At 37.4% G+C, this 11,071-nt stretch overlaps 1 protein-coding gene across 10 annotated transcripts in view; it reads right to left on the reverse strand.

Moving 5' to 3' along the window:
- Window positions 1-11,071, reverse strand: part of LOC106513529 (protocadherin-15) — a 207,090-nt gene that overhangs the window by 85,961 nt on the left and 110,058 nt on the right. For all 10 annotated transcript variants that reach the window (XM_014002479.1, XM_014002461.1, XM_014002432.1 and 7 more), the window contains 2 exons: window positions 9,520-9,613; window positions 3,450-3,578 (listed from right to left, as the gene is read on the reverse strand). In XM_014002479.1, the coding sequence (XP_013857933.1) occupies window positions 3,450-3,578; window positions 9,520-9,613 (223 nt within the window). The remainder of the gene's footprint in view (window positions 1-3,449; window positions 3,579-9,519; window positions 9,614-11,071) is intronic.

The raw sequence follows: 11,071 nt of genomic DNA on the forward strand, positions 1-11,071 counted from the left end.
TATATAATTTGAACAGACACAAAGTTGCTTAATTCAAGCTGCTTGCATCTCATCTATTCCCTCTTCTGTCACTTGGTCTATTACTTAGTGTATCATGCAATCGTAAGCTTTAGGCTACTGTTTTGATTGGAACAAAATTTGTTCAGCTAGAGAGACGATGTTCATCACAAAATGTTATTCAGGCCCGGGGAAAAAGCACGAGCAGTTACTGATCATTTGTCGGCCTATCAGAAGGGACTGATGAAACATAGTGAAATCTTTGCCATACAGTAAATGGTGTGAGTTAACTGACAAAGAGCAGGCTTCACAACTCGACCCTGGCCAATACTGACTCATTTAGAAGTGTCCCACATCCACAATGAAGTGTTACCAAGGAATATAGATAGTCTGGCTCCCTTCCCCGTATAGGAGCAAGTCGCTAAGGTTTAACCACATTTCACAACTAAACTATCTATGAATCAAGTTTATTTAGAAGCGTCTTCCCGAGGGGAATGATCTCAAACGCTCGGCAATGAGCATGATGTCTTAAAATGCAAATCTGTGCTCCCTGCATGAAAAATGGGAAGCCTCTTTGAAAAATGTCTTCACCGTGAAAACATTACCTCAAGGAAACAAACTAGGAAAAAAGAAGGAAATATTCCAGACTGAAACAGAAAGAGTAGCTAAAATAAATTTAATAGCACTGAGCTGGTTCTTATATCCATACGTCAAGATATTCCTTTTTCTTCTTTATTTAAAGGTTTTTATGTTTTTATTTTCTTTTAATGTATTGAAACTGAATAATAAAACAAAGTTTACTGTAGTTGCTATCATTTTATGAAACTGTCTCAGAAGAAAAAAGCCTCCGTACCTTCTTGTTAAGCTTCAGCAAGCTAAACTGCAGCCTCTCAGTGCGTACAGACAGCCGGATCCTATGGAGCTAAGTACTTTAATGTACTTTTCTTTTTAGTCAGATTCTTAGCTGAACGTGGCGAGTTGCCAGCTCAGAAAACCTCCCAAAGCAGAGCAGAGGGAGAGAGCTTGAGCGCTGGACTAAGCCCCGTTTTAGCTGCTAGCTGCATTTCTGAGGAAACACTTGCAATGAGTTGAGACTTGAGTGGACTTTGCAGCATGCAAGCACCAAGATTCCTTCCTGTGTCATGTAGTCCTTTTTTTCACTTCATAAACTTTCACCATTTAGCAGTAGTGTATTACCAACTAAAATACACCAGGTTATCCATGTTTAAACTTTATATTCTGAAAGTTCAGACAAGTCCTGTACTGATAGGGTATGTTTAAACAAGCAATTCAGACAAGGAACTAAAAGAAAGCAAGACTTGATTTTCATCATGTGAACAGGTACGTTCTAAGACGTCCTTCCCTCCAAGGGGACATACGCTAAATCCACTTTATTAGCCATTAAATGCATTTTGTTGTGTACCAGGAGCCTCTAGGAGTGCAGAAAATGATCCCGGTGAAGCATAGATATTATATTCTGCTACGGTCATATTTTTCAACTCGTTCAGTTTTCTCTGTTTTTTATGACGTTTTCTCAACTATTACATCACAGCATTTGCAACACAACTTCTAAACAATGTATGGATTTCCTAACTTCATTCTGACTGTCAGACTGGTGCGAAGCGCCTCGTTTAAGTTTAAAAAGACAGCCTCAAAATGAGTCGACATGAGACACACCTCAGAAGAGGGGTGGAACACGGGCTTGTGAAGTTACAATAAGGTGAAATTCAGACCAAAGCATTGCAATTCCACTTTAAATAGACCTCAACTGAATGATTTAAATGTGAAAAATCCTGATATGTCTCCTTTAATAAACACAGTGAGACAGCAAAGTTTGTCTACTTTAGTGTGACAAATGTTCTTTGGTGTGCACAAGCTTTCAGTGAATTTTTAACATTTTTTTTACCACAGACAATAAACATTTTTTTGTATCCTGCAGGATTGTACTTGTTACATAAAGTGAGTCCAGATCTTGGCTTGCAGGTGACGGAGAGAAGTAGAAGAGCAGCTGCAGCAGCTCAGAAATGTTCCCTCTGATCATTGTTCATATAAGTACTGACAAAATGATAGTGTGGAGTTTATCTTCATATTGACTTGAAAGAAATAAACAAAATATATGTCCGAATAAACTGATTTTCACTTTCAGAATTGAGACTATTATGGCTTTCTGAAAACAGAAACCACAAAAAAGAAAAAAAAAATCAGAGAAGTTTAACTGGTAATTTGGCCACAACTGTATGTATATATACTCTAATTAACACATTGTAAGAAATACGTGTTTTAATATGGTATGTCCGAATAAACAGGATTCAGCTGGATTTCTTGTTAAAAACTTTATTTCAGTCCTCTGATTCCAATCAGCTTCATTCAGCTCTCAGCAGCACAGGCCTCAGAGTACAACCTTGGGCCAAACCAAAACAAACACGGGAGCTCTGCTCTGAGCAGACACTCTGCAAAAAAACACTGACAACTTCTCTCTACTATAATAATGAATTGAGCTTATAATGTTCATCTCTTCCTGGTTACACCCCAGAGGTGTTACCTTTTACGTCAGATGTCAGAACGTCACTCAGTTTTGTTTAGGCTAAGAGAGAGAACACATGATAACACACCAACTCTTTGTCAGCTTCAACCTTACAGACTGAAATGATCAGAAAGTATAAAATACAAAACTGAATCTAATATTCAATTAATCAGTTACAAAATTTCTTCAATATCACACCTTTTATTAACAATGTTTTAGGAGTAAAGACTGATAAATTGACATCAACTAGTTCATCTGCAGCTTCTAAATTACGTTTAAATTTTTCAAAACATTAACATGAATAATTCAATATTTTAACTATTATGTGGGAGCTGAACTTTGAACTTGTGAAATTCCGCAAACATCTTTCCAAGATATTAAAATAAAAAATAAATACTGTTCCTTTCAGTCTCAACAACATTATACAATGTTTACTGAACTCTGTTGAATTTTTAACCTGTGTGAATTTGTGTATGAAAAACAGTAAAACCACAGAATGAATAATTGCATCATTATTAAAATGATTTTTAAATCGGATTGTTTTTTCATCATTTGCCCTGTTGTGCATTCTAACGCAGGATGTCAAGAAGACATAATTAACTTATTGGCAACATTCAGGTCTGGTAACCTGCATCAGTAATTAAAAATAAATAATTAAAATGYGGCTGCATAATGAGTTTTAGCTGAGGTTTCCAGCAGGGAAGCAGCTTTGGCTAAAACTTGTTAAAATAAGGCCAAGTAATTGTTAATGAGCAGGAACAATGACAAAGTGATCAGTCAAGGGCCTCAGCAAAACGTTAACAAATAACAAAGAACGTAAACACAGTATATTACGGTATCTCTGAGCAAAGAAGTGACAACAGATAATGTACTGAGGTTTAATTTGAACACATAACCAAGGATTGTTCTTATGAAATGTTTCACTTACCAGGACTTGCCCTACAAACAAGTTGGCCTTTTCTTCTCGGACGGTAAAGTTAGTGCTGAYGGTGCGGTTAAAGACTGGGTCGTTATCGTTGACATCAGTGACCACTATGCTCACAGTAGCAGTAGACGTCTAAAGAAACAAGAGCATAAATTGTCATTGAAATTTGCTGAGGGCTCAATTTAAAGACACAAGATCACAAGCAAAGTCTTTGACCACATGTTAGCACGACTCCAACATGTAGCAGATTGATGTATTGAGGCGTAAAATAATGTATTTCAGTGTGAAATGCTCACATTCAGTGAGAACACCAGTTGAATCCTGCTTCACTCAATTCTGTACATATACTGTATATAATATGTCCTTGTGTCCTTGATTCATCTCTCTATCAGTTTGGGGGTTAGTTAAGACCCCTGTTTTAAAAAAACATATTTATTTTGGCACTTTTAAAAAAATGAGGATGAAGATTGTCCTCATCTTTTCTAGTTCTATGTTTTAAGTTCCATTACTAACAGTTCCTCATGACACAGAAGACAGTTCTTCAGATTCTTCCTGCATGTTTCAGGTATTTGTCTCATCCAGCAGACGTTTTTGATAGGTTGAAAAAAAAATACTACTTTACTGGCTTCATGTTGGTTGACTGTAGCAAGAAATGCACGAGTCACTGCCAATCAGTGGGATGTTTTGAAAGACAGTAGTAAGTGAGGATTAGATGTTACAGTTCACTTCAGATCTGACAGCTACAGTACGCTATCCTGTACCGCATCCTACAAGAAGCACTACACCACTCATAAATAATTTGTCATTTGCTGAAAATGTTAAAAGACAAGAGCACAAAAGGGAAAAAAAACATTTGGCAATATAGCTCAACGGTAAAAACTTGAAAAACAGAAGTCAGCAATGAAAGCCTCCAAATCCCTCCTTGAAAATGCTTTTCTTTTAAATTAAATCTATGACACAGCAAGGATATATAATCTTATTATTTATCAAACTCACGGCAGTAACTCAATGCTTTAGACAATTACATAACTATTATCACAATTTAAATATATTCAGTACACGGATATGAATCATGTTTATATGTTACTTGTTTTTGACAAGCATTTCATGTGAGGGTTTTTGATCTCAGAGCTTACCGGCATCATTTATTTGCAAGGCCAGTTAGGACAAGTGTACAACCAATAACCTTCAAACAAAGGCGCAGTTCATATGCACATGATGCTTCTATAAATCAACATAGAAAATGGCAGAAACCACAAGCCATAATCTTTCAGTGTCATGAGGCGACTGTGCCTGCAAATGATTGCATGAATGTCCTCTGTTTAGGGGGTTGTACGAAAAATGGGTTTGTTGTAGGATTTAGCTCCTACAAAATAAAATTCTCCCAAGATGACAGCTGTGTGAAAGTTTTCAAATGACCTACTTAATGTCATTTTTTTATTGTTCTGGTTATTGTGGAATCCTCCATTATGGTTATAATTTGCTGTAATTTTTTTGCATGCCTATGATCATCTTTGACTGGGCTTGATAACCTACTAGGAAAACCATTCATGTTTTTTTTATCTATTTCTCAGAAAGAAAAAAAAAGTGACATAAAAGCCRTTCTTCACTACTGTTGTGATCTTGTGAAACATCAGCTCATTTTTCATTTCACCGAAGACTTCAGGCCAATTAGTGTCACCATTCAAGCATGGGCGTTGTTACCAACTCCAAAGAAATTCAAAGTCTACAAGCCTGAATGTGATTAATGAGCTGCCATTATTTATTTAACATGAAATAGACGAGGCTCTATGATGTGTCATCTTCAGAGCTAGCTGCCCGATGGATGCAGAGGTGGTGGATGACGTTTTGCTTTTAAGTGATAATCTTGACTAGAAACCTTGTTGCAGGAACTGATATGATCAGGCTATTAGGAGTCCTGGACACTCTCCTGCTGAGGGCAATCTGGCATGCTAGGGTGAAATTCTGGGATTCAAGTCCGCTTGGCAGATTTGATTAAAGCTTGTACTGGCGAGAATATAAATTTTGGAATTTGTCCACCAGGTGAGGACAGATTGTTTTATGTGAGACTAGATGATGTAAGAGGTAAAAAAAAATGAGGAAACATGTTTATGTATGCATGTGAGCTGAAAAAACTGACTGAAATGAAAGGGTAGCAGCAATGTGGACCGGTGTCTTTGTTCACTTTGGTTAAGTTTTGGTTAGGTGGGTTTGAGCTAATTTCAAATCTAGCCTATGGGGATAGCACTCCTTATTGTCACTGTCACATATGTGGTTTTAATTTTTACACAAGAATATACAGTGAAAATGTATGATCAAATAAATCTGTCACTGGGAACTAAAAAAACAAACAAAGGATTTACATAATTGAATAAAACTGAATACATATTTTCCTTTTTAAATGTTTGAGCATTTTATGTTAATATTATCATCCAAATGTCCTGATGCATCTCAGTAATCCAGGTAGAAAAATAAATCTAAAAGAAAAAATAAGTAGGTCCTCTGGATGGGTTCTTCTTTAGTGAAATGTTTCGTCTCTCCTCCAAGAGACTTCTTCAGTCTGATGAGTTTCAGGTGAAACTCAGCCTTATAAGCACTGTGTCCACCTGGACAAACAGGTTAGTTACATGCAAAAGAGGGCCATTGACTAACAATAGGCTTGATTATCTCTATTGTTCATAGAGGGTCATGCGCCCCATCACCTGACCCGTGTCGTGTTATGTGAATGTAGTGAATGCAAGCGGGGGTTCARTGTCCCTTTGTTTTTGTCCCTCTCTCCCTCTTTGTGTTGGTATCATTGGGGCCCTGACTCACACCGTTTGCTCACAGGGGTCCGAGTCATACTTACAATGACAGCATTGTAGGAGGAGGACAACTGGACACGAAGGCCTCCACCTCTGTTTAATGGTGGACGTTTTTTTTTTCCACAAAGATGGCTTCTGAAACCAACGTTCCTCTCTGTCAAGGATGAAAACATCTTCATCCCTGAAAGAGTGACCGCTCTATGAACAATAGAGCTAATCAAGTCTATTGTTAGTCAATGGCCCTCTTTTGCATGTGACTAACCTGTTTGTCCAGGTGGAGGCAGGGCTTATAAGGCTGAGTTTCACCTGAAACTCATCAGACTGAAGAAGTCTCTTGGACGAGAGATGAAACGTTTCACTAAAGAAGAACCCATCCAGAGGACCTACTTATTTTTTTTCTTTTTGATTATCATCCAAATGTTTTATAGTATCAAATCATTGTGTTTGTGCAAACTTCTCATGCTGAATTTTATGGTGAAAGTTTTATTTTGATTACGCATCAATAAGTGTCTTGTGAAGATTGTCCTTAAAAGTTTCTTGATTGTGGTTTTTGGTTTAGAACTCAAATTGATTATCAACAGCTCACACTGCCTTCTTTCAGACTTTTTTTTAGACTCAAATGGCCTCTAAAACAAGCAGTGTAGAAAAGAGCAGAACCAGACCAGCTGCAATGAACATATTTAGCCTTCATGCATGGACTTGTCATTAACATTTAATTACACTACAAAGAGAGCTACTGWTAGATATTAGTATTTGACTGAGTAAMGGAAGTTTTCATTTTGCTTTTTGGTCATCAAATATTTAAAATTTCAGTGTCTACACTCATCTGCATAGAMGAGCCTACTGCTGCTGTCTATGAAAAGCCATTTTTCCCCTAAATAAAACTTTAAAATGTACATAAGTTGGCATTTTTAAACTAATTTGTTGCCTTAATAAGGTAGTAAGAAACTGTTCATAAAAGTAATCTGAGATGTTAACATTCTCAGAGACTCAGCCTGTTGCTGGTTTCCCCTTTTCGTTTTACAGTTRTACAAAAAATGACACTAAAGCATTAAAACAATGAAACTACAGTTTTGTTCAGTTCATAGTCTTAGATCAAACTGGGTGCACATTTTGTTGCACTGAATGAGTTCCTCGCCTTTCTACTCTCACACACTTTTACTCTTCTCTCTCATTTAATTTAMTCCCAGTTGTAACAGTATTTCTTACAAGCTGTGACACAGAGTCCACACAAATCAAGTATTAATATACTTTGTGGGTCCCGAGCATTTTTTGCAACACAGGAAGACATTTATTACGCAGCTAAAGACAGCTGCTCTGTACAACCGGCAACATTTACACAGTTCCTGCTAGTGGTGACATCGCGGTGAGGCGAAGCATCACTCTACACACCTCATTTACTTCTTTATTTTTATTTTAAGTCACTGTTCATCCAGTGCGTCTGTTTCACTCTGTGTCTCACATAACGGGACCGACTCCCACCTGACYGACGTACTGAGACTGCCAATAGTTATGAGGTGAGAGGGCAGCAATCAACATCACTCTAGTGACAGCTCATCAGCTAATGTTTCYACCCTATCATAGACTGCATTTTAAAACAGGAAACTCCTCTCCCTAGATTAGAGGCAGGTGCAACAAAGCGAGCCAACTGAGGTGAAGTCTAATTAAATTAAGACAGTTTATGTTATTAGCAGCTCCCGGTGGGATGCAGCGCAGCCAACATTCACATTTGGTTGGGGTCTGCTGTTTCTTAAGGCTAAGTCGCAGTCATGTGAATATTGTTTCCCAAGTGCWTTTGATAAAACTGAATTGACAGCAGCTTTATAAAAAGGCACACTCAACACATTTTACAATTTAAGAAATACGTTTTTGAGTCATCGTTAGTATAAAATAACACTCACTAATRTATTTTTTATGCCACAGGAGTGGAGAAAACCATGAAATGTAGTAAATGGAAATCTGAACTTTTATGTGCCTTTAAATATTATCATAGTTTCARTAAAAAAAACATGCTCAACACAGTACTCCATTCATTAAATCAGCACAACAACTGCAGATGTACAGTACAATGAACAGCCAAAACATTAACACAGCTTCATCTGTAGCAGTGCTTATATGGGCAGTGAAGTTTTAATGATGTGGTCAGATATTTTACACCAAAATATTATATTGTAACTATGCTAAAAATGTGATTTATTCTAGTAAAAAAATGTTATATCTACATTCCTTTAAGGAGTTACTTGCATTACCAGCGTTTTTGACTAAAAATCCGATTGTATTGAAAAGAGACAGAATAACAACCGTTGTGCCCAAACTTTGTTTATTCTTGTACTTTACTCACACACAGTGTTTTAGTTTGTGACCCAAAGTGTGTGTTGAGGATGACTCTCAGCTACTACCACACATAACTTTAAATTATAATCTGCAAAACTCACTGACTCATTGCCATTTTTATGCTTAAGGTTGTTTAGCAGTGGCAGCCATCTTGAAGTTAATGAGATTTGTAGATAATGCTACTGACCGACAAACACATACAAAGACCAAAAACAGAAGAACYATATTAAAAAGTCATTGTTTAGTCTAAAATAGTTTAAAGTTGTGGTTTTATGTTGTGTTATTGAGTTCCTTTTTAATAAAGTAAAAAAAAAAGATTGTTAAAAGAACATTTGCATCACTGGTACAACAGCAAGAACAAACATATAACATAGMATAACAGCACTTTATTCAGAGTAAAATTAATATTGTATTAAACACTTTTCTAGTTCAGAATCTTCCACTGTAACATGGCATCTGTCATGCATCTGATGGTGAAAAGCAAAAAAAAGAAAAAAAAAAACTTCCTAGTCCTGTTCCACCAGTAGAGCTGAGCACTTGGTGAAATGATCTTGTTTGAATGAAGGAAAACAGCTACTRATAAATGCTACCCAAAAGTGAGCATGACTGGGAACATCTAAACCTCTCACATCTCTATTAAAATCTCTTCTACAATTCTTTTTATAAAAAGCTGCAAAAGAAAAACGTGGATTAGTCAAAAAGTGTGGACTTAATAAACTGCTGCTATAACCCTGTTGGTCCTCCTCATTATCATGGTTTCCACAAACACTGAGCCAAACTCACAAGATTTTATTAAACTCTAAATTAAAACACATTATTATCGTTTCAAACAGAGTAAAGCACTTGAGTTAAGTGAATCTAACTGGCTTTTAATTTGAACAATCACGAAATCCAATAGAGTTAGGTCATTAATTAAAAAAAGTGTTGTGCCTCACCCCTCCAAGGTTGCCATCAGAAGCTGTGACAATTAGACGGTACTGATCTGTAGTTTCTCTGTCCAAAGGCTTGCTCAAAAGCAAAAGGCCAATCCTGTAGAGAGAGGTTAAAGAACACACCCATATTAGCTTTATAATAGAACAACAACAACATGCACCTTTGACGAACCCYTGTATCMCTTTTCCATGTCATGTGAAGATTGAATTTATTTAAAAAACTGCTTGAATACTTTGAAGTAATACATTGTYATGGAAAGGCTTCTGTTTCAGACTTTATTTAATGCCAGATTCATAAAGCATAATCTCCGATGGAAGAGGATTGTTTTAGTGTGAAGAGCAGGTGGGAGTTTCCTCAGTTCTTTTTTTCGTTGTGTAGTCAAGCTCCTGTTCTCTAAGCACACGGGCTACCGAGGGAAAGATTCTTATTTTCCTTCTAATGACTGCAGCAGACAGAGCGGCCCTCCTGCTCGTTCACACAGTTTAATTTGGCCCTGGCATCCCAAACACAAAAGTGGAGATGAATTCCTATGCATAACGCCGAATTATCTTTGTTTGCACACAAGACACGCGAGGGCCAGTCCGGCCAGACAAACACACGGGGAACAATTTCCTGCCACACTCGAGAGAGGCTCTGCCAKAACCAAAAGCGGAAAGAAAAGCAAATGCATCTGAACTTGCTGCTAAATTAATGCCCGTAGCAATTCCCCGCTGTCCCTTTGCTCCTTCACATTTCTGATTTAAAGCTCTTGTGGCCAAGCGGTCCAAGGAAAACCTGACCACTACTTTTCTTCTGCAGTTATATTACAAAGCCTCATTTTAAACTCCTGACAGGCAAATTACTGAAACTCTGTCAAGGTTATCTATTTCTCTAAACACATGCCACAAGGTTAAAGTGAGAAGACTGTGTTGGTCTGTGGCTTGAGATGGCAAATAAGTTTTTAGAAAACACCATAAATGTGGTATATCATGCCTACAGGATGCTAGAGGCATTTATTTCTCCATGAAGAGGTAAGAATAACAGAAGACTAATTTGTACAAACATATGACAGTGATGCTGATAGATATGACGACTAAACAATGGAATGATTAATGAGTTGTATTGAGCCTGGAGGGGAGTTTATTTCTCACTACAGCAGAAGTGTTGGGGAAACACTTGAGCGCCTGAGTCTGAGAGGTTCACTGATCATATGTGATAGCATCCTGCCTCCTCTGCCCTGCCACCACAAATGAAAAGATGTTGTCAGATGTGTGGGACACTATTAACAGCTTCGTCTTGGGTGTCAGCCATGTGGTCCAGAGGCGATCCTCCCCCGTCACACTAACAGTTGATCTTTCATTCTGCTCAGATCGTGTCCCTCCACGGCATATTGGAGCTGATGCAGAAGGTGTGAGTTCCCAGTGGCATGAATGTTTTATTTTAAGGCAAGATGGACAAGATAAGCCACATATCTTAAATTCAATTCCTGAGTCTCTAAATCTCAGTTTTCTCCTGTAGCAAAATGTGTCATACATATACATACATACATATATATACATATACATATATATACAT

This window comes from Austrofundulus limnaeus, unplaced genomic scaffold (assembly GCF_001266775.1).
Source record: "Austrofundulus limnaeus strain Quisiro unplaced genomic scaffold, Austrofundulus_limnaeus-1.0 Scaffold0, whole genome shotgun sequence".
NCBI lineage: Eukaryota > Metazoa > Chordata > Actinopteri > Cyprinodontiformes > Rivulidae > Austrofundulus > Austrofundulus limnaeus.